The sequence below is a fragment of the Aptenodytes patagonicus genome, chromosome 2 (genome assembly GCF_965638725.1).
Source record: "Aptenodytes patagonicus chromosome 2, bAptPat1.pri.cur, whole genome shotgun sequence".
NCBI classification, from domain to species: domain Eukaryota; kingdom Metazoa; phylum Chordata; class Aves; order Sphenisciformes; family Spheniscidae; genus Aptenodytes; species Aptenodytes patagonicus.
This window is the reverse complement of record NC_134950.1, coordinates 28,787,629-28,811,604: the sequence shown is the minus strand read 5'-3', so window position 1 is coordinate 28,811,604 and position 23,976 is coordinate 28,787,629. Positions and strand designations below refer to the sequence as shown.

Sequence of the window (23,976 nt, the reverse complement as noted above, 5' to 3'; positions counted from 1 at the left end):
CCCCCTCTCCCCCACTTCCGGCCCGGGGGATGCCTCCCGGCACTACGCCCCGGCTCCCCCGAAGGAGGCGGCTGCTGCCGCGGCAGAGCTCTCCCGGGGGACCGCTGGGACCGGCACCGCGCTCCCCCGGCTCGCTGCCGGCTTCCTCCTCCCCGCAAGACTCATGGCGGCGGCTCCGCCTTCCCCGACCCGGCGACCCGCGGGAGGCCGTTTCCCGCGGGGAAGGGAAGTCGCTCCTCCGTGGGGCTGAAGGAGGAGCGGGCTGCCGGCGGACTGGAGAAGAGGCGGGCCCGGGAGGTGGGGGGAAGAGGCGGGGAAGGAGGGCGAGACGAGCGGCGCTCTGGGCTCCGCTGCGCCCGGCGGAGAGACGGCGCGGCCGCCCCCGGCAGCGCGGACCCGTCCCCGGCGGCGGTCGTGCGAGGATGAGCGGCGGGGATGGCGAAGGCCGGGCGGGCGCCATCAGCTACGCCCTTCCCTCCATCCCCTCCAACAAACTCCCGGACTTGCGTTTTATCAGCCGCGGCGCTTACGGTACCGTGTCCGCCGCCCGCCACGCTGACTGGAGGGTCCCGGTGGCCCTCAAATGCCTGCAGGGGCCGCTGCTAGACAGGTAACGGGGGTGAGGAGGGGGACCGCCGGAAAGGGGCATCGCGAAGGGGGGCAGCCCGGGGCGGGGGTGGGGGTGATGGGGGCGGCGCGGCCGCGCCGCCCCCATCACCCCCACCCCCGCCCCGGGCTGCCCTCCGTGGGGAAGGACTGAACTGAACCCGCCTTCACCCTAAACCAGGAAGGGGGTCTCACGCTACCTCTTTGCCCGGGACACTCCGTGAGTGCGTCCCGTCGGTGGGTAAAGCGGCCACGGGTGGTGGAGCCCGGGCTCTGCCGGGCGTGGGTCGAGCTGCCATGGCGAAGGTGCTGGCGTGGGTTTCTCAGGTTGGTGGATCAGAGTGGGTGTCTTGTTGGGCAGCGCAGCTTTAAACCCAAGGGCAAAGGAGATCCCATGAAGACTGGTTCATCTTGAGCCATGAGAAAGCACGTACCAGCCCCGGAGCTTCCTCTCTTTCAGTCATTGAAAATGGGTGGTTTCACTCTCAGCACATGCAACACTAAGCAGGTTGCCTCTTTTGAAGGTTTTTTCTTCTGCAATGTACACCTTGGTTCCTCCTCAAGGTGGGATTTGCACAGTTCAGCTTCTTTCTGGGTCTGTTGGTTGCCAGCCGTTCTGCTGAAGTATCAGTGGGTTATTAAAATACAGTGATTATTATAGATTTGTTGTCTACAGAAAGAGACAGAGAGAATATAAGGAATATATTACTGTATCCACTAGAGATTTCTTCTAGCTCCTAGAAGAAGCTTCTCCGAGACAATGCACAATTGATTTTTCCTGCCCCCCCCAGATCTCACAGTACTGAGAGAAGCTAATTTAAAATAATAGGCTCGTAGGCCCCCACGTACAACTGATGTTTTCCATTAGCTCTTCAACTTGTAGCATTTATGTTCCCTGTTTTCCTGGGGCCCAAGTGACAGCATGTTTATTGCAGGAGCTGTCACTCTATGTAAGGGTGCAGTAGGTAATAATTTTTCATCCATCTCTGCCTCATTCACTCTCTAGAGTGCTAATTTTTTATCATACCAATGCAAATTTGCCTCTTCTTAGGCTGTCTGAAGCTTGCCTGACTGTAAACCTGCCTCTTGTGTCTTACCTAGGTGTCTTTATTGCCTCAGGTTTCTTTGATCTGATTTTAGGCATTTAGGCAGAATAGCTTCACTCAAAATAACAAGGCTTCTACTTTTGTGACCCAGTATGCTGTAAGTTGTTTTAAGCTATCTCACCTCTTATTCCCCAGGTGTGTATACACAGGCTTTATCTCTGAAATCTTGCCAGAATGAAATGGAATCTCAGTTATGTTCTTAAGCAGGAATATTGTGTTCTCTGATAAGTTTATTGTTGGGGCTTTTTTCTTTAATTTAAATGTCTGCTTAAATCCCTGCTAATCAGAAATACAATGTTTACCCTCTGAGCTCAGTTGGAAGAAAACAACAAATATTATTTTTAGCCTTGCAAGAATTTAGATTAGTGTGCCATCTAACCCATGAAATTATGATGAAAAGGGCAACTGAGGTAATTAAAATAATTCAGCCACCTAACATATATCATGCAAAGCTTGGAAATGCTGTCAGAAGACCGAAACCTGTAAGAAATCTGTTATACCCGAGTCCCTGCAGCAAGTGATTTGTCAGTTGTATAGTAGGCAACACAAAATGCCGTTCTGTAAATGCTGTCAAGAAAAGGGAAGAGTTCACGGTGCAGTTAATTCCCCAAACAGGGAGCCTGCGCTGTGTATCCCAGAACTTGGTGTGTGATCAGCCAAACAGCAAAGCCAGTTTGGAAGCTATTGTGGGCTTGTACTAATTTAGGCATTACTCAATGCCCTTCTGGTATGGAGCAGACAAAGGTGAAGTGACTTACAGACACAGGAATAGACCGCGATATGTTGCAACTCGTTTCCCAGCTACAGCTGAATCCCATGCAGATGTGCCTCACAGTCTGGGAAAACCCCTAGCTTTCTCAAACCTAGTCTTTTCTGGAGAGAAGGAGGAAGGGAGGGAGTTGTGTCTTTTGTCCTATGCTTTTCTTGAAAGTTGCCTTTTTACTTAGATCAATTCTTAGAGTTTCCTGTAATAGAAGCCTTTTTCCATCGCATAGATAAGGACCAACAATTGCCCTTAATTTCACATCCATCTAAATTCAAAGTTTTCCTGTCGTAAAAGCAGCAGGCTTTAGTTTTCCAGGCTTCCTCTTTTCCCCATATACTCTGATGGCCTTTTCTTTGTGAGGGCTAGATCTACATCAATGGGTCCAGACTGACGTGAGCTCTGCAGTGTGTGCCCTGAGCTTGATGGACACAAGCCGGCTCTCATCCAGGAGCTATATAGCCACATTAACACGGCGCTGTGCTGAGCAAATTGTGATGGGCATAGCCCTGGCTTGTACATAGCCATGCCCCAGCACAGCTGTATTGCTTCTGAATCAGACTGGCTCACATCCAAAGGATCAGTCTTAGATGTGCTGTAAAAGTCCTGTATTTGGATATCCCAGTCACGTACTTGTACCTGTACCAGACTCTGCTGGTACAAAATCTAAATCTTTTTTTCTTAGAATTATCCTTCATGGTCCAAGTATCCTCACTGCCAACAAACCTATTTTTTTCAAGAACATTTGAGATATAAGGCATACCAAAAATTTATCGTTTTTAGGGATAGAAGCATACTCATTCTTAAATAAAACTTGAGCTTCTCAAATCCACATGCTGCAAGGTCTGAATTTGTAAAGATGCATCAAATTCACATTTATGAGAAGGTTTGATGTAACAGAGAGCATTCACACAGCCAAATTCAAGTGTCTGAACATCATGAGGCTGGTCCCTTCTTGCTTCCTGTGCAACCAGGGAATGTTTTTTCCGGAGGATGATTCAAAGCAGGGGCCCAATTTGAAGGAATAATTTATGTGAAAACAAAACATAGTTGGCCATTCCTTTTCCTTCAGAAACTTAAGGTCCATTCCTTTAACCCATATTATTTTAGTGCACGTCAGTGACCACTAAATTTAAACGGTTGGAGATTTGCGAATATTAAAATCTCCACTCTGTAGGAGATTAATATTTGGCCTCCATGAAAACTCAGGGTTTGAAGGTGGGCAGTAAAATAGGGCAAATGTAGTTGGTTGTTACCATTATGGCTACACAGGTCGGTGAAGAGTTCTGGCTGTATCCTTATTTATTGGAAACATGGATGAAACGTGATGGAAATAGAGAGATTTGTGTGGTACAACAAAACTGGGGAAGCTATCTTGTATTTGCATTTGCAGACTCACATTTGTCTTACAGTATCTTGTTATCAAAACAGTATAGTAGGAAACAAATGGTGAAAGGTGGTGGTACTGCACATAGGTACACAATTTTTTAAGAGACTATAGCAAACCCAACATTTGCTTTGAGTTTCCTAGTATTGGTATGGTAACCTTGTTTGTTTGTTTGTTTTCTTTTCTTTAAGTGATAGAAACCATCTTCTAAAAGAAGCAGAGATATTACACAAAGCCAGGTTTAGTTACATTCTGCCAATTTTGGGAATTTGCAACGAGCCTGAATTTCTGGGGTTAGTAACAGAATACATGACAAATGGGTCATTAAACCAGCTTTTACATGGGGTAAGTGTACTTGCAGTCTTTAAATACAATCCCTGGTTGTTTCAAATAGATTGTGATTTCCATACTTAAGGGAAGTAGTATAGTAAAGTGTATTATTAATAATATTTCAAATTAAAGGACAGTCATCATCACTAGTAGTTTTTGGTGCTCAGATAGACTTCTGTACCCCATAAAGACAACAGACCTCAGCAGACTTTAGTTTTATTACACTTTTTCCTTTAATGTTGTGACCTATAACTGGCTTCATGTTGAATTATTACATACAAGCACTTTAAAAATCTCTGTTATTCTCTAATTAGAAGCTGAAATACTTATGCTTACTTCAGCCTGGGTGTCAGAATTATTGCCAATGTAAATACTACACAAATATGAGGGTTTTTTCCTCAATCTGAATCTTTATTAAAAAAATTGAAGATTTTGACTGTAGTTTATAGAAGTCAAATATTGCTAATCTAAACAGATATGGATATTTCTACCAGATCTTACTCTCAGGAGTAAGTTCTCCTGTGCTGAACTCTCAGCTTCTGCCATTAGCTTGGTCTGAGCATCAAGTGGTGCTACTGTAAAGCTACTGCAGTTTGTGTCTCAACAGCACTGCAGTCTTGTCTGTACCTTTAATCAGTACATATCTCATGCCTTAGAGAGCTCAGCTGTGTGTTTTTCATAAAGGCATTTGTGTCAATGTAACTTTTAAGATTTCAGTTGAGTTTTACTGCCTTTTTCTTGGTGCGTTAATATTTATAAAAGTAGTATTTTGTGCTTAGTTTCACCACAGCTTTTTTTTTTTCCCCAATGTCAGTTGAAGATACGATTCTTGCCTTCCTTTGTGTAGCACTTACAATCTGTGGGTTGCAAGTTTCATACAGGAGTTCATCTGTAAATCATATTTTCGTATGAATGAGTAATATAGTAAATGTCCTGCATCATGTATACCAGTATATAACACTGCATGATTAACATTTGTATATTTGTTTTAACAGCTAACCAGTCTTAATGCTCAGTTACAATTTTTTAAGGAGTTCATGTAATGTGTGTTTTAAAAGATTACTGCTTGTCCAAGTCACTTTCTTCTTATTATGAAAGTTAAGTCTTTGTGTTGTGCTGTTAGATCGGAACAGAGGATTATATTCTGGTTTTGTGGTTTTATCTTGGCAGAAAGATGTATATCCTGACATTCCCTGGTGCCTGAGATTCCGCATTCTTTATGAAATTGCATTGGGAGTAAACTATCTGCACAACTTGAATCCTCCATTGCTGCACCATGACTTGAAAACTCAGAATATTTTGCTGGATAATGAGTTTCATGTCAAGGTAGAGTTATTTACTTCTTATGTTCTTCAGCATCCATAATGAGTGAAAGTGTTTTAATTATTGTAGAGGAGGAAGAGTGAGGATGTGGCCATACAGAGGGGACGTAATTGTATACCAGATGTTTTCTTCTGTCCTTGCAGACAGAATTTATCAGCTTCTTTTGAAAACTCTGCTTTGCTCAAGTGTGGATTTGATCCATCTGAAAAGACCAGAAAGACAGAATTCAGGCTGTTAGTGCTATAGCAGTAGCTGATACTCAAAAGCAGTGACACTCTTATATGGCAACCTTCCAAGGGTAGCTGTGTCTGGCTCTTTCTGAGGAGAAAACAGAAAGTGTTCCTGTCTGGGATGCTCAGACAAGTTAGTTCTGGAGGACAGTAGATCAAATTCAAATGTTAATACCCCATTTGATGTTTATCATGCAGTATGGACATGTATGTTCTGTTAGTACAGTATGAGAACATGTAAAACATAACTGCGAAATCTGAACATGTTGGAAGATGGCTTCTGTGAAGCTCATTAGAGCAAGCAAACATACATAGAGAAGTAATAGTAGTTTGAAACTTTAATTCTGCCTTTTAAAATATCATTGCCATGATGTGAAAAAGAGACTAAAAGTACTTCTAACAAAATGGTTAGGTGCTTCCATAATTGCAAGAGTTGGGTGTTGTTTTTTTTAAAAGATCCTCTGGTTTTAAAATTGATAGAATATACTATTCAAGTAAATGAGAAATAAGAGATATTTTGCACTTAATTTATACTTGAATGGCAAATGCTTCAGTTATTACCATGAGGTGAATCTTTTTGTGAGTCCGCTGAGCAAAGATCAAAGATCCAGTGCTGATTTCTTCTTTCTCCATTGCAAAGACATTTTTCTTGGCAGCAAGGCGCCTTACGCAGCTTTGTCTCCGCTCACACCCTCAGCAGGTCATACCTCCTCCCACTCAGTTGTGCTGGTATTGCCATCTCAAGCTTCCTGATAAACCTGATTGGGGAACTGGTCCAAGTAATTTTTTTATCCACTCTTTTTTTAATCCCTAACAGCATTGGTGTGGTCTGGTGCTCTGCCTGACCACATCTAAACAGTTGCTTTCCTGGAGCAATTGAGGGGAAGAGGTTAACTCTTGCATACCTGCCCTGCCTCCTGCAAGGGGTCTTTGGAAGACAGTCCTTAGGGTTTTTAAGTGGTTTTTGGAGGTGAAGCAAGATTCTCTAAATTAGGACAGCTGTCAGGAAATGCAAGGAAGGTTATCATGCATGCCAAATAGAAGTAGTATTGCATATGTATAAAAGTAACACCATTCATAGAGTGCTTCTGACTGTCCCAGATCTACTGAATGAGCAAGATAACGCGACCAGTTACAGTAAGGAAGGCTTGATGAGAGTGAGTTGTAGAGAAGAAAAGATTATTTTTCACTGTGGATTTTGACTGTACACTCTCCAGAAAGCTTATTTCTGTTATCTTAGTTGCCACAGTGCTCGCACAGGCATCTTTCTTCAAAATGTTTTTCCTCTTATGCAAATGCTGGACAAGTGCAGAGCTCATAGCTGGCTGTTTATCTTTCTCCCTTGTATGCCAGGCACTCAGCAGCTCAGCCAGCAAACTTACTCTGCTGGCTGGTGGTCTCCCTACCCGTAACCTAGTCTGACATCTTGCTTCCCGGCTCATGGATGTCTGGGAATGTAAACTGAAGTCAATTAATTCTTTATGTAGATGTACTGTAAACTCTATAGGAAGGGACAAGGCCCCAGAGTGCAGAGTAAACAAAATATTCAGCAACTTTTTGCAGCACAGAATTTCAGAAAATCAGATTTATTAATTCAAGATTAATATTTCATAGTTTTGAGGGTGAGGTGGAGTGCCCTAAAATTATTCTGTGAGACCAACGGTCTTGGGATATCTGCAAGCTAAGTTACATGGAGCTGTTATAATTTATACTAAATTTGTGCTTTCTTCACAACCAGGGAGCTAGAAGTACTCAATGGGGTTTTGTTTGCTTTTTTTAACCAAATAAAGTGATTTTCTTCATACAGGACAGACTCCCATAGCAGATTTTCCAACCAGAGAGTATATGAGTCCTTCCTTAAAAGAACAACAGGATAGGGCAGTGCTATAGGGATAGCATGAGTCATGACCTGGGAATGCTTTCTGAACTGGAGCTGGTGTTTCCTGTTGCTAGGACAACCATGTACTTTTTGTGTATCAGGTTAAGGACTTTTAGTGACCTGTTCTTTCGGGCGTATTTCAGGAATTTCTAACAAGGGTCAGCAGATAAATCCAGTTTTTCTTCTCAGAACAACTGATTTGTCCTTTCCAGATTGCAGATTTTGGCATGTCAAAATGGCGTGTCATATCCATGTCGCAATCACGAAGTGAAACCTCTTTGCCAGAAGGAGGGACGATTATTTACATGCCACCTGAAGATTACAATCCAAGTCAGAAAACCCGTGCAAGTGTAAAACACGATATCTACAGGTAACTCATGTTGTTCTCAAATGGGCTTTGCAATCTGAATTCAAATTTGATTTACTGAACTTACTTTAACATATTTTCAGCAATTTTATTATTTTCAGAAGTGTCATAAGTGTATAAGCAAAATGAATCGAGGAAAATAGAATTGAGTGGTAGCTGGATTTGATCACCTATTTCTTTAGGAAACACTGTCACAAGTGTAATGCTCCAGAAATTAAGCTAGAACTACAGAAACAGACAGAGGAGACAGGTTTCTATAAATAAGTGTACACATAGAGACAATGTAGGGAGGGGAAAAACTGTTCACACCATTATCTCAATGCACATACCCTTGTAATTTGTGCACGTCAATTAACATAATTTGCAGAATGTACTTGGGGGAAAGAAGAAAACATATTTTTGGAAAGGGGTTAGGACAAAACAGGCTAGTGGGGTTGGAGGAAGTATTTAGAGAGATCTCCTTAAGGAATGACTTACTTTATGAAAGTTCAGGTAGATTTGCGTCAGTCAGTTCTGAGTAGTAGAAGTAATAGAATAGGAAGTAGTAGAGTGGTGGCAACCCATATATCAAAATGGCAATTGCTCTTAGGATATTAGAGTTACAATTAGCTAATCCGAAAAGGCTTGGAGAGCTCAACGATTACTTGAACAGTTGTGGAGGGAATTGTCATGTGTAAATGGAGATTGAGGAGGCATGAAGAGGTATACCACTGTGACAAAGTCCATCTCTCTGTTGCACTCTACCACCTTTACCTTCAGCTATCTTTGGCAGGGTTGTATTTTGGTGAGAGATGAATCAATCTCAGAGGGTCTTACTGACTTCCAGGGAGACCACTATTTCTCTTAATTATCCCTTACCCTTAAGGGGCACACAAAGTTCGTTGACATTCCTGTCCAAAGAATAGAGATGGTAACATACCTGCTTTCCTCACCCTTTGATGACAAAATCTGGACTAGGAAGACATTGAAAAGGAATAATGTTATATTATGGGGAAAGAAGTAGTAGGTTGACATTATCCCCTCTGCCTTCTGATTTTAGAGGATTTGAAAGTGTGGCTGGTGGCTTAGTGAGTGAGTAGAGATGAGGAAGACTAATGTTTGTTAGAAAGAAGAAAACCAATGTGTGCAGAGGAATAACAACCCAATGGGAGAGAATAAGAGAGAAAAGATAGTAGAGATAGAGTAGAAGAGCTTAGAAAACTGATAAATTAGGAAGCAAAGAGATTATTTGAGGAAAGAGAAAAGAAACTGAGACAACATCATAAAGAGGGATGGCAGTTCAAGGCATGAAGACATGAAGGTAGAGAGAGGGTGAAGGAGATGACCGCCAGAAAGGTCACATGGGAAGATCTGTGCTCAGAATCAGAAGGAGATGCTATGAAGCAGAAATAAGAAAGGAAAACACAAATAGTGTGAAGGGGAATCAGCAGGAAGTGGTATGCTGCAGTGTTGTAGAATTGAGAAAATAGTCTTTAATTGTAGAGAGATTCCAAACTGAATGAAAGGCTGGATGTCTGATTAATTGACCACAGCAGATACAGCTGAATGTTGTTGAGATAATTTGTGAGGAAGGATCTTTCTTAAAGAAACAAATCGTTTAAACAACAGTGAAGCAACATTAACTTTTGCAAAAGGAAAAATTTGCCATGCCAAAAAAATCAGCCTGCATGAATTTCTCAGGAACGCATCAACAGCAGGCTTTCTAACAGGGAGGACTGCTTTTATTAAAAGTTACTTGAATCAATTTTATCACTGATGAATGTTAAAATGTGAATGGAATAAGTAGTTAGGAAAGCTCAATTTATATGATTGATTTTAAGCATCAGTTACTTCATTCTTACTTAATTTTTTTGATTCTTCCTAATTGGTAGCTGTTAGATGATATAATGCTTAGAGGCAGTTAAATGTAACCTGTATGCAAAATTTGGTACTTCTTAGTGATATAGGAAAATACTGTCTTTGTGTACAGTTACTTGAGTAGTTGACCAACCATTTATTCTGATAAGTGTAATTCTTCTGTAGCAAAAAAAATAATTCTTTGCATAGTTTCATTTTTATTGCTTCAGTGGAAATTGGATTTCAATTTTTTTGAAGTAACATTTTAAAAACTTTTCAATCCATTTTTAAATTGATTTACTGAAAAAATAAAGGAGTAGAGGTAAGTTTACAAGGATATGTTTGACATTGGAAATTAGTTTCTTAAGCAGTGAAATATTTTTGCTCTCTCATTTTAGCTTTAGAACTACTAGATTTATTCCTCATACCAAATTCCTATTCTTAAATAGGAAAACCAGATTTGGGGGGTTTACATTATTTTATTTTCTTTTATTTGCTTTAAATGCATTGATTATTTTTTTATAAATGAAGTCAATGCTTCATTTAAATAAAATAATCTAATCCAATTTAAATTACAAACTTGTTTAAAGTTACCTTTTTTAATATCTCGTGATGATTGACGAGAGTGACTAAAGATGGAGCAGATTTGTATTCACTGAGCCACTTCCCATTCATGTTGATGTGAATGGAAAAAAATTTCACTGGTTTGAGTATGCAGGTGTGTGTTCAGTCCGCTGGCTATAGTTCAGGGTGGTCTTCCTGAGAGTCTCTTTTGTGATGTGAATCTTGTATGTAAAAGTGACATCTCTCCCTATAGCGAAGACTACATATGTTGAAAGTATATATGTCTGTGGGGGAAGCTGGAGTGTACCTCTCAGATGCAAGTCCATATCTCACCTGACTGACTTCGTGTTGGGATAGAGGTGCGGGTGAACGCCATCCTCCCTGCTAGTACCCTGCTTCCCGTGGGAATGTCGGAGACTATCGATCCGGACTGGGGAGATGCCACAGTATTGCAGTTAGGATAGAGCAGTTAGGACTCTGGGGCTCACTTTAATTTGCGTACTGAGATTTAAACTATATGTACATAATTCGCAACGTATTAGTAGAGCAGAGCTAATACAGATTTGGAACAAGCGTTTATATGCCATGTACCTTTTCTGTACTTAATATTATTAGCTAGTTGTAGTTGAAGTCACTTGTTAAAATTCCTGCTAGTTTTCATATATTCAGGTCGTTAGCTATAGTCAGTCCCGTGTGCGCATGCAGGATCATTTTAGTGAAATGTTTTTAATAAAATGTGAAGCTGAGCTAATTGTGTTATTAAGTGTTGGTAATCTAAAATAACATCTTCTATACTTTTTGTACTTTAAACAGTTATGCAATTATTATGTGGGAAGTGATGTCAAGGAAACAGCCATTTGAAGGTAAGACCATGTCTTCCTTTATTTTTCCAGCCTTACGTAAAGGCTAAACCTGAGACCTGGCTACCTGGGGACTTCATTTTAGGGGTTACTTTTTAATGATTCAACTTGTAAGCTTGTTGAAGAACACTTTGAGTTACTTTTCAAATTAGACTCTTCTTCTGTATTGTTTTTTTAAAAATTACAGTGATGTTTGATAAATTAAAAATACATTTTTTTGTCAAAAAAGAAACATAACCTTATTTTGGTGAACTATAAATACTGTGTCTGCAAACTAAATTATTCCTCCTATAGTAGACCATTTATATTGCATATATTTCTAATGAATGCACGATGTCTATTTTGACAGAAGTTATAAACCCCTTGCAGATAATGTATAGTGTGTCACAAGGACAGCGACTAGACTTAAGTGAAGAAAGTTTATCAATGGACATTCCTCATCGAGTGCTCATCATAAGATTGATAGGAAGTGGATGGGCACAAAACCCAGATGAAAGACCATCGTTCTTAAGTGAGTTTACCTTGCATAATGAGAAAAGATTTTTAAATTGCCAGATTTCTGTTGAACGTGGTACTTACAGAGCAAGATTATAGGCGCAAAAGGGAAATGGTAAAGATGTTAAGAGATACATGTGGTCAGTCTTGTTGCGTATGAGGTGCTTGTCTGCTTCCACCATGCCAGGAAGAAAACAAACTTTTATGAATGGAACTACATGTGTGCCATAAAACCAAGTTGTTAGTTGGAGTCTTTTGCATTTGCCATCTCTAATTTACCTGTAAAAAAGCAGCGTGTTTTGTTTAACTCCTTGCATTTGGGGTTTATTGTTGAAGGGAACTTTTTTTTAAGAAGGGGGGGGAAGTGAAGTATATAATGAGTACTGTGGGATTTATGAGCAAGCTGGCAAACACACCAACAAATCATTGCACATCAGATAAGCTATAGTGACTTCACCTTGTGTTTGCATCTCAGTATAAATCTTTTTCACTGAGACTTCAGCTTTGACTGTTCCACCTCCCAGATTGAGCAGGAACTGGTTGAAGCCACGCGCTTAACTTTCTTTTTCCATCTTTCCTTTGTTCAGCTTTTTGTCCTGATAATATAGATACTTTCAGCCTTTTTTACAGTGGATTACAGACTTTAAAGAATAAGAGTGAAGTGTGAGTTTGTAGAGATTAGAGTGGCATAGTGTGAACTGGAAAAGTTTTGTTTTTATTTTTGCAAACCTGTGTTTGTTGCACTTAACTGACGTACTTGGTGTGTGTTGAGTCCAAATTTATCCCCCATAACAATTTCTTCTTAACATGCTTAATTTTGTGGTTACTTTCGGCTCTTGTTTGGCCATTGTGTAAAGGTAATTCCATCAAAATTGGCAGAAATTGATTACCTGTTTTCAACTCTGAAATTTGCTCTTGCAAGTGTTGCTGTGGTCACATATGTCAGTGCAGTGACACTAACAGTGGTTCCTGCAGCTGCCTCACTGTGCTTGTTTAATTTGCATGTGCTCTAAAAACTTCCTCCCTACAACTTTAGAAAACATGATCCTAATTCTGTAGGGAAAGCTGTAGGGAATCACCTTGGAAAGGCAAAAATGTAGAATAAGAGAGTTACTGAAAGTATTCAAATGTAGAACAGTAGAAAGAGCTCTGGCTTAAACAATTCTATATTTTAAGTTTCTCACTAGTTAGGTTGAGGATGCAATGACTCAAACCTGAAATACTAGGTTTTTTTAGTTGGTTCTGGTAGGTTTTGTTTTTAGGGTTTGTTTGGTTTGGGTTTTTTTCTTTTTTTAATGTTACGAGTAGAGGGGTCCGCAATCTTAATGTTTCATTGGTAGCTTGGGTGAACAGAAGTTTGTTTATTATTTTGAAAACCTTTATAGGGATACTTTCTTTGAGCTGGAAAGTGTTAGAAAGTTGCTGTTCAGATAGCTTAGAAAGAAATGTTCGTAACTTCATTTTTTTGTATGAGCTTGGCAGAGGAAAAAATGGGAACACATCCAAAGGCATACAGCATCTTCATGTTCAGTTTACAGTCCGAAATGAATTACATGACCTTTTCTGAGGCATTCTTATTTTTGCATTAAGAACATTTTGAAATGTCTGGTTATTTTGGCATGAGTCTGGTTTGTATGATTGTAAACTGTGGATTTTTTTTTTTCCAAGCAAGGAAATATATCTATTTATAATATTTTTTTAAAATCAAAAAGAATAGACACATCATGATATTTCCTTATGTATTCTTGTTTTCCTATGTCAGTTAACCAAAACAAAATAGCAATCAAAGTCTATGGTCACACTGAAGGGATAATTACCTGGGATATGTACTAAAGTGTGAGCTAACTTGGGTTCTGTTATTAGTGCTGTGTCTGTAGTAAGATGGTCTTTGAAGAAAACATGCATTGCTTTTTCCCCTACTTTACTATCATAAAAAGAAAGAGGAAGTTGCAAAACTGTTGCAAAATTAAGGGAAGTAAAGCTCACTGACTGGGAAATTTTGCAATTACCATAGCACGCTGCGGGGGGAACCCAAAACACTCAAACCCCCTTTTTGTTAAATAAACTTTAAATAGAAAAGGTTGGTTAACCTGTCTGTTCCCCTTATAAAGAAGGGATAAAGACTACTTATCACCATGTTTCTGCATGTACTTGGAATATGTACCTACAATTTAATTCTAATCAACAAAAATTAACAGTGCTAGTATGTCAGTGTGGAAAATGGAGTGCCAAACCTATAAAATTCTGTTTTAGCTGATGCGACAAAATAAGAATCCCAGTATTGAATGTATGTCTTGAAGATGCTAGTGGAAAAAAGTTAATATGGGAGAACTGTGGTAAAATTATAGTAAAAAATAAAAATATGTTCATAAGGATGCAGTGTGACAAATTGCTAGTACGGTAAATGGGTTTTGCCAAATGGGTGGAGTCTATAGAAATGCAGTAGAATTGTGATATGACATCATCCTTTCCTGAGGTTTTGTTGTACTTGAGCACAGTGTCAAAGAGACATTTTTATTATACAGTCATGTCAAAATTTGAAATACTTAGTTTTGTAAACCTTTCAGCATTGGAAAGCAAGGGAGCATAGCACAGGTTGTCACTTGCTTATTGGATTGTCGAGTGTCTCCCTATGTGAGCAGATGATTTTACCTTCTCTGACTTGCTGCCTTTGGTGAGCATGAGGACACTATCATTTGGATTCACTTGATGCGATAGGTCAGTGCCTTGACTATCACCATCTTCTCTGGCCCTGCTGCACAGCATCCCTTTTGGATTTTGCTGTGGTGGGGGGTCGTTTGTTTATTTTTCTCATATAAATCTTTAACACCTCTGCTGGAGTGGGAAGACAGCGACCCACTCTGAGGTCTTGTGCTGTTTGGTCCCATTTAGCAAACCAGGCTTGTTGCGTCTATCTTGAAATACAGCAAACCCACCGATCTATCCGTTCCAGGAATGCAAGACTTGCGGTCAGGCACAGTCCTGGATCTCTTGATACAGAGTGCTGAGGTGGCCAGATCAGGACAGGGTTTGTTCTGGTGATGTGAAACTGTTGTGTTTTTGTAACAGGTGAAAGCAAGAAACTTCTGTTTAGCAGCGTAAGTAGTTTGATATGTATCAATAGACAAATTACTTTTGTAGATGTAAGAAAGTAGCTTTAGCAAAATGAAAACTTCATTTCCACCTTAAATCCTTCAGCAAAGTACTCTTTCTTTGTTTAGAATGCTTAATAGACCTTGAGCCAGTCCTGCGAACATTTGATGAAATAGCTATGCTGGAAGCAGTAATTCTGTTAAAGAGATCAAAGGTAAGTGGCTTTTGTTACAGTCGTGAGTTGGTCAAATAAGTTGGTAACTTTTGTTTGCTAAAAGAAGTGTAATCTCCTTTGTCATTTATCTAATCTTTTATCTGGCTGAAGCATGTATTTGTACAGAGCTGTCATCTTGTCTTATAGCAGAAATGTAATACAGGTAAATATGTCTCTTCCAGTCACTGTATGAATCACGATGTATTTACAAGAGTGGAAAGAAAGCAGATGTGGAGCAGATATCTCTAAATATACCTCTGAATCCCCAAGAGGTAAATATTTTACGTATTGCATTTGGTATGACGGCATCATTAAAGATCCTGAGAGCTTTAAAGGGGGTTAACTTAGTAAGGGGGAATTGTTCTGCAGTTTACTTTCCTATGCGGTCAGGAAAGGTGTAAAATGCATTAGTTGAGCTGGGGTGTAACAAATGCATAGCCATATAGGTGAAAATAGTAAAGGGTAGGTAAGCAGAAATAAGAAGGGCATGTTCGGTATATCCTCTAAGTGTGGGAAAGCCTGTCCCTCAAGGAGGAATGCAGCACACAATGTCTGCAACTTATAAGAGACTGTCTTCTGCTACCTTACACCTCTGCGGAGCTTGCTTATATAGGGTCATATAGATTTGCTTTTACATTTTGATTTTTAATGCTGCTTCTTTTGATTCTTACTAATAATTAAACTTCTATACAAAATTGCTGTCAGCTTTGGAAAAACATAAGTATTAGCATTACATAGATTACTTCTGTTTTACTGTATTTTTATTGTGCTGTCTATTGAGCATTTAGATAGTAGGGAAAAGAAAATGATGGGAAAGTACTCTGTAAATCATTGCAACTTTGTGTTTATTTAATGTGCATTTTCATTATACATCTGGAATCATTTCAGGAAACATATTCTGGCTCCATACAATGTGATGCACTTCCTCTTCGGAGCATCTCTCCAGATATATCAAGACTCAAGTCTGTTCCCAAGTGTAATATCCTCTCATCAGGTAGAGACACTAATGACTTCATATAAATTTAAGTTGCCATCACAGCTTTACACTCCCACTGTAACACTGCATTTGCATAGTAGATAGTTGGATCTCCATTTATGTCAGAAAAGAGATGTGTTTTGTAAACTTAGTGCTGTGGGTAAAAAACTAGAGTATTTTAGCTCTGATTTTCTGTTCCTGTCACTTGAGAAATCCCCACAGCTCACAGCTTCAGTTTTCCTGTTCAGGGTTGTGAGTGCAGAGATAGTATTTACTTGTCCCTTCAGACTCTTGGCAGTTTAGTTAATCATTTGTGAACTATTTCTAAAGATAAAAAGCCTAAACATTTTGAGGCACTCCTAAAGCTGAGTAAACTGAAAGTTTCTAATGAAGCCCAACCTCTCGATCTTTTTTGATTCAATAAATAAAACGGGTTTAATAAATAGATTGCCTTGCAAAAGTATCTGCACACACCTTTTGTAGCCGTCACCTTTTCTGAATAAAAGTTGGCAAAATTCCCAGACAAAACTCAATTTTGAGGTTTTGCTGACATCAGAAGCCAGAAAAATGCGATGGGACCCAGGTGGAATAGCAACACATTGTGAAATTAAAGCTGCACTTGAGTTTCTTCTCTTGAAAGAATGCAAACATATATTTTCAAAGAATGGAGCATCCTTTGGCTTTGCAGGGACCAGTGGTGTGAAAGCAGACAAGACAATTGACTACACTGCTATAAAGTAGGACATTAAAACATGTGCTGAGGTGCTGCGAAATCAGAGATATTCTGGTAGAGGTAGGAGGGCACAGGCAGTTTCTTTTCCAGCTCCTGTTTGAACACATGCACAATTCTGGGCTTGTACTCAATGTACTAGAAAGATATAAATACAGCAGGAATTCCAGGGAAAATAAATTACGGGAGGCTTAAGGAATTTGAGTTACTGGGGAAAATGGCAAAAAACAAATGTAGCGTAATTTGGCTGTACCTCAACCCAAGCATTTATCTATACACATAGCATAAAAGTCTTAAAGATGAAGAATAACTTGTGGTTACCACGCTTAATAGAAATGTTGTGATGAATTTTAGAAAATGGAATATTAGATTGAATATGAGCATGGACTATAAGTGTAATCAGATCAGATAATGATAAATGTCAGCCCTTCTTGCTGCTGGTTCCTGTTAAAAATTGTCATATCTGCCTGCGGAGGTCATTGATGAGATTGTGGTGGTACTATTAATCTGATTGATCAGTTGATGGTCCTTTACAGAGTCACTGCTTAGATTTTGTTGCATGTATGTATAGATACAGTAAAGCCTGTGAACCATACTACAGCAGAAGTGTTTGTTATTACTTTGCCAATATCTCCATCAGGTAGTTTTATAATGGAAAGCAAGACTGACATTCTTCTTTCTTTGCCAAAATTAGATGCAATTGTTTCAGGTGAAAATCTGTTCCCGGGTAGCTGTTGGCAAGAGATGAGTTTGGCATGGCACCAAGGCAGAAGTTAATGACTATAGATTGTAGTGGAGTTGTTTTTTCCACCAATACAATTAGAAGACTTTTTCAGAAACTTGCTCCTTCAGAGTTAGGAACTGTCTTCTAACTTTCAGCCTGTTTAATTTTTCTTCCCTAGCCAGCTTATACACACACTTATTCTTGGGCATTGCTTTAAGCTTAAATGACTGTTTTCCCTCTTTTCCCATTTTATTTCCGATAGAGAGAGTAATCCTTTAATACACTTTGTTTTGCTAGACAAACAGGATACGTTCTTTTTAAGTCCATTTGTAAAATAAGCTTCTTCATTCTCCCAGTATCCTACCAGTCCTCCTTGTGCATGTTCTAACTTAAGTCATTGAACTAAGGCTACCAGACATTTGTACTTAGTATTATGAAAGAGATGTGACAAATGTTTTCCATCTGAAAAAAAAAAATCTTTGCTTAATATACCTTAGAATTTTATTTTTTCTTTCTCACAAGATTCTTCATTAGAGAATAGTCTACCTAAGTTTTTTTTTTTTTCCTCAGCTCAATTCCAAATCATTAGCCCCAGCTTGAAGCAGAAAGTCTAGATCTCATATTTTTGTTGCTGAATTTCCACTTCTATTACTCCAGTCTTCTAGGTCAACTAGGTTCTTACTGAGTAACCTGGGTCAAGCTGTTCTTTCTGAATGACATCTGCAAATTTTATTAGCATGTTTCTATTTTTTATGCTGTGGTTACTGGTCAAGGTCATTCTCTCATACTAGTACAATCCCAGTAGTTTTGTCTAATGTTATTAAAGACCGATGTGTGCCTAGAGATCTATAATAATATATCCCAGCAGAGGTGTTTAAAATCCTTTTCTAAAATGATCTTTCACTCATACTGGTTGTCTCCTAATCCTTTCTCATTCATGCAGTAGGTAACATCTACTGTTTCACACGACATAGCTCTGCCCAGCTTACTTTCTCTCTCTTTAATGAAATGAAATGCTAGTTACTATGAGTTCTAGTCCACCATTTTTTAAATAATGAGAGTGTCATTTCTTTCACATTTTCCTATTCCTGCTCCTTGTACTTAGAGCCATATTCTTCCACAGGTCAACACTCTGATCTAGGAATACACCCAAATACCCCCACTGGATGGGTATCTAAATACTGAGTTGTCCAGGGGGCTACCTGTTCTTATTGTGTCTTTAGAAGTTCATCTGAATTCTTACATCTGCATCTCTGGTTCTTAGTTAACATCTCTGAAGCTCTTTATCAAGTGACACTGCAAAAGTCTGTAATGAAAACTGTACACAGAATTAGGCATATGCCCTGCAGTTGGTTTCTCATCAGCTATTTGTTGTCTCTTCTTTGAGTCATTCCTACTGCTGGTTTCCTACTGAGGTTAAACCACAACAATATCCATCATCTTTTTCTGCCATAAAAAAATCCTAAAAATAGAAACTGTTAAGCTTTCCACCTGACAGAAACCCTCTTTTTTCCTTTCTTTGCAAATGTTTACATGAAGCTTTCTTGAAGTCATATGCTGTTTTGATGGACTACCAAAAGCTTCCATTGGCTTCCCACCAAATGTCACTGTTGGTCTTCATGTTCTTTCCCTCCACCTGAATCTTTCTTTCAATCTTTCCACCTTTGTTATGCTGCCAGACTTCATCAGAATAAATTAGTCACCTTTCATGCTGACTCCTAGCTACCTCTCCAAACACTTGAAGGAGTTATTTTGTTCTTCCAGCCCCTACAAAAATTTTCTGTCAAACAGAGCTTTTTTAAAGTTCACATCTACTAGATCTATTCTCTCAATGTTCTTTTAAAATAAAACAAGACCCCCAAACCCATGGTCAAGCCCTGGTAAAAGATAAGGGACATAAATGTACTCAGAACCTGAGTGTAAGGAATAATGTGTTGTATTTGAAGTGAATTTAGGTTGTTTATGACTTGTTTTATGGAATTGCTCTAAATAGTCTCTGATGGCTGTATTTTATTTGAACATAGAAGTAATACAGCTTTTTTCCCCCTCCTTTTTTTTTTTTTTAAGATGGAAATTCTGGCGGTCTACACTCTCTCAGCAGTCAGAGCACGGATGAAAATATCTCTGTAACTCAGAGTGCCAAACTTCTTGTGGATCCATACAGTTATTTTCCCTCATCTGACAAGAGTATTTCAGATGCCTCAAATTCTGCATCATGTATGCTGCGGTCATCACCAATTCCTTCAGGTACAGCAAACACTGATTTAATTCCAAGACCCACAATAAGTGTCCTAATATCAAATATATGTGTCTATGAAATGGAAACTGGAACTGTTGTTCACCTGTAAAAAGAAAACAAAGCATTCTACAAATTAAAAATGCAGGTAATTCTGTCCCTGTAGCCTTATATTACAAAGTAAGTAAAACCAATGTAAAATGCGACCTAGTACAGGTAGCCGTAGCTCCTAGCTTTTTTCTCTCCTTTTAAGCAAACTTAATTCCTGCTGCCTTGGGTCATCTTTATGCCATTCCCTTTGCTCATATTATTTCTCCTTTCTCCTACTGCTGTAGCAGTGCTGCAATCATACACTCATTAAGGTTGGAAAAGACCTCTAAGATCATCGAGTCTAACCATCGACCCAACACCACCATGCCCACTAAACCATGTCCCTAAGTGCCTCATCTACATGTCTTTTAAATACCTCCAGGGATGGGGACTCAACCACTTCCCTGGGCAGCCTGGTCCAATGTTTAACCACTCTTTCAGTAAAGAAATTTTTCCTCACGTCCAATCTAAACCTCCCCTGCCACAACTTGAGGCCATTTCCTCTCGTCCTATCGCTAGTTACTTGGGAGAAGAGACCAACACCCACCTCGCTACAACCTCCTTTCAGGTAGTTGTAGAGAGCGATGAGGTCTCCCCTCAGCCTCCTTTTCTCCAGGCTAAACAACCCCAGTTCCCTCAGCCGCTCCTCAGAAGACTTCTTCTCCAGACCCTTCACCAGCCTCGTTGCCCTTCTCTGGACACGCTCCAGCACCTCGACGTCCTTTTTGTAGTGAGGGGCCCAAAACGGAACACAGTATTCAAGGTGCGGCCTCACCAGTGCCGAGTACAGGGGCACGATCACTTCCCTACTCCTGCTGGCCACACTAGTTCTGATACAGGCCAGGATACCATTGGCCTTCTTGGCCGCCTGGGCACACTGCTGGCTCATGTTCAGCCGGCTGTTGACCAACACCCCCAGGTCCTTTTCCTCCAGGCAGCTTTCCAGCCACTCTTCCCCAAGCCTGTAGCGCTGCATGGGGTTGTTGTGGCCGAAGTGCAGGACCCGGCACTTGGCCTTGTTGAATCTCATACAGTTGGCCTCAGCCCATCGATCCAGCCTGTCCAGGTCCCTCTGCAGAGCCTTCCTACCTTCAAGCAGATCAACACTCCCGCCCAGCTTAGTGTCGTCTGCAAACTTACTGAGGGTGCACTCGATCCCCTCATCCAGATCATCGATAAAGATATTGAACAAGACCGGCCCCCATACTGAGCCCTGGGGAACACCGCTCATGACCGGCCGCCAACTGGATTGAACTCCATTCACCACAACTCTTTGGGCCCGGCCGTCCAGTCAGTTTTTTACCCAGCGCAGAGTACACCTGTCTAAGCCGTGAGCCGCCAGCTTCTCTAGGAGAATGCTGTGGGAGACGGTGTCAAAGGCCTTACTGAAGTCCAGGTAGACCACATCCACAGCCTTTCCCTCATCCACTAGGCGGGTCACCTGGTCATAGAAGGAGATCAGGTTGGTCAAGCAGGACCTGCCTGTCATGAACCCATGCTGGCTGGGCCTGATCCCCTGGTTGTCCCGCACATGCCTTGTGAGCGCCCTCAAGATGAACCAATCCAGCATAACAGGAATAAAAGTTAGCCTGAGCTTAACTCATCTTGTTGCCTGTCACTTCTCCTCACTTTTTAGGCTTGTCAATCTTCCTCCTAGTAATGGCGGGGCAAAGAGAAGCAGCAACTGTGTCAGCATCTCACCTTTAATGATTTTCTGTGTTAGCTGAGAGTCCACTGCATGATATTGCTAAGCACCAAGTAACTGTTAAAAGTGTGCTTCCAAAAAAATGATAACAAAAAGAAACTTTAATGCATGATGAATTATTCAGAGATACTTTTTTTTATGGGCCACACAATAACATGCAACTTTATAAAGATCTGCTGTATCATCCCTCTTCTAGAAATATTACAATCAGCACCTTTTCACTGTGCGAATCCTCAGCTTGAGGAAAATACACAGGAAACTACAGGGATGTTTTCAGTAAACTTCAATAAGAATCCCACTGGAAAGTGAAGTTACCACCTCTCTCTTTTTAGTACTAGGTCGGGTTGAACACTGGAGCAGGCTGCTCACACTTGCATCACTTGGAGATGTTCAAAATTCAGCTGGACAAGGCCCTGAGCAACCTGAGTTATCCCTGAAGTTGGCCCAGCTCTGAGCAGGCCATTAGACCAGATGACCTCCTTGAGGGTTCCTTCCAACCTAAATTATTCCGTGATTCAGATAAAATAAATACTTTAACAGCCAAATCTGACAAATTGGTACATTTTAAATGTGGAATAAAATAGTGAAATGTTAAAAGTATGTTTAGTAGTCTAGTGTATTTCTGACCAAAACCAAGTTTTAAACAGCTCTTTCTCAGCTTGTTCTTTGTTCTATGGCACTATTTATTGACAGACAATTACAATACTAATTTTTTTTTTTAATCCTCTCCAGTCTCAGATTTTGTTTTGGAAACGGTACAACAGAATGTAGCTCATCAATGGATCCAAAGTAAAAGAGAAGAAATTATTGATCAGATGACTGAAGCATGTTTGAATCAGTCACTGGATGCTCTTCTATCAAGATTTTTACTCATGAAAGAAGACTATGAACTTATAAGCACCAAACCTACAAGGACATCAAAAGTCCGACAACTTCTTGATACCTCGGATAGCCAAGGAGAGGAATTTGCCAGAATTATAATACAAAAGTTGAAAGATAACAAACAGCTAGGACTTCAACCTTATCCAGACATTGTATCTCATTCTCTAAGACTGCATCTTTAAATTTATTCTTTCTGTATGAAGCCATGTGAATATTTCTTACAACACGATTCTTGTTTCTATATAGTAGTTTTATATATGGACTGCTTTGTCTTTACTGTGCCTTTGTAGAGTCTCAGAAATGACACTGAGTTCATCTAGACTGCATTTGGTGAGTTACAAATTAATCAGTTGGAGTGCAGTCATAAAGCCAAACACTTGACACTTATTGACTCAATTCATGTAAGTATTTTGTTTATACATGACAAAGAAAAAACATTAAATGTTCCCTGTTTTACATATTTTCTGTTTATACATATCCTTTCCTTTCACCTCACAGGATTGAGACAACCCATCTCAACTTGGCATATTGGTTTTTCTCCCTCCATCTGGTCTTTCCCACAGAGGGAGAAAAAATCTAGGTGCTCTATTTTGGGGCTTGTATGCTGTGTTTATAATAAATTTTCTTCTTTCAGCCATACTGGTTACTCCTCCTGAGATACCGGAGAAGAGCGGTAGGTAGGAGGAAGTTTACATTGCATTTTTACAGGATTTTTATTATGTTTTGTTTTGTTTTTCCCATTTTGTTGCCAGGGCAGGTGCTTCAGACCACTGCATTAGAAGAATGTCAGTCCAAAAAGGAGCCCAGGGGCAAGGAGGACATTGTGCTGATCGTCTTTGTTCTGCTAAGAACGGATACATTAGAAAGGGTGCAGCTATAACCTTTTACATTATTTGGTTACACCCACTTAAATTCCTCTTGAAATCGTAGTATGATGAAATCCACATACAGCTTATAGAAAGGAACCCTCAGTTAATGCCTCTTTCACATTTCCTTAGTTAATGCCTCCCTTACCTTTGTCATCTGCCATAAACGCTTCTCATGTCATGTTGCTGGGTCAAACTTCTAATTCAATTTTATTTTTAGTATTTACATGATGAGCAGTAGTTTGGGTCTGTACAAAGATCAAGCATGCAGTGCCCTGCCAGTTTGGAAGTGATGTGTATGGGTCTCTCCTGCCATGACCTGCCTTAACCTTCTCAGGACAACATCTCCACTGTCCCTTTTTTGTCTGAAGGATGGTACTACCAGGTTGAGGCACAAATGGGGCCATCTGAGAGTAAAAGTTATGTGATTTTTTTTTTTTTTAAGCTTATTTCAGAAAGCCTTAGTGATTTTACCTAGGTGGCTTCAAACCCAGTAAAGAAATTACTGGTTTTAATTTGTCAGAAAACAGCACAGGCAAATGATTTACACAAGCACTAATAAATAATTACAAATTCTGCTAACGCTGTCTAAAATTTGGGAAAATCCAAACTTCTGGTACAAGAAAGCTGAAATCTACCTAAACTTCTATATGAAAAGGAGCAGATAAATGAGAAATCCTAAGTGATGGCTGTTTGGAAGCCAATGGAGATGTG

At 40.0% G+C, this 23,976-nt stretch overlaps 1 protein-coding gene across 2 annotated transcripts; it reads left to right on the top strand.

Moving 5' to 3' along the window:
* The first annotated feature begins 344 nt into the window (after positions 1-344).
* Positions 345-22,856, top strand: RIPK2 (receptor interacting serine/threonine kinase 2). 2 transcript variants are annotated; one of them, XM_076329453.1, is made up of 11 exons: positions 345-610; positions 4,054-4,207; positions 5,363-5,518; positions 7,837-7,994; positions 11,205-11,254; positions 11,601-11,762; positions 14,968-15,053; positions 15,236-15,325; positions 15,942-16,047; positions 19,551-19,730; positions 22,247-22,856. In XM_076329453.1, exons 1-11 carry the CDS (start codon positions 423-425, stop codon positions 22,576-22,578), a joined length of 1,662 nt encoding a protein of 553 aa, XP_076185568.1. In that variant the 5' UTR covers positions 345-422; the 3' UTR covers positions 22,579-22,856. The 2 variants fall into 2 exon arrangements, with proteins under 2 accessions (XP_076185568.1, XP_076185569.1); XM_076329454.1 differs by lacking the exon at positions 4,054-4,207 and having other exon boundaries at positions 505-610.
* Positions 22,857-23,976: the final 1,120 nt, after the last annotated feature.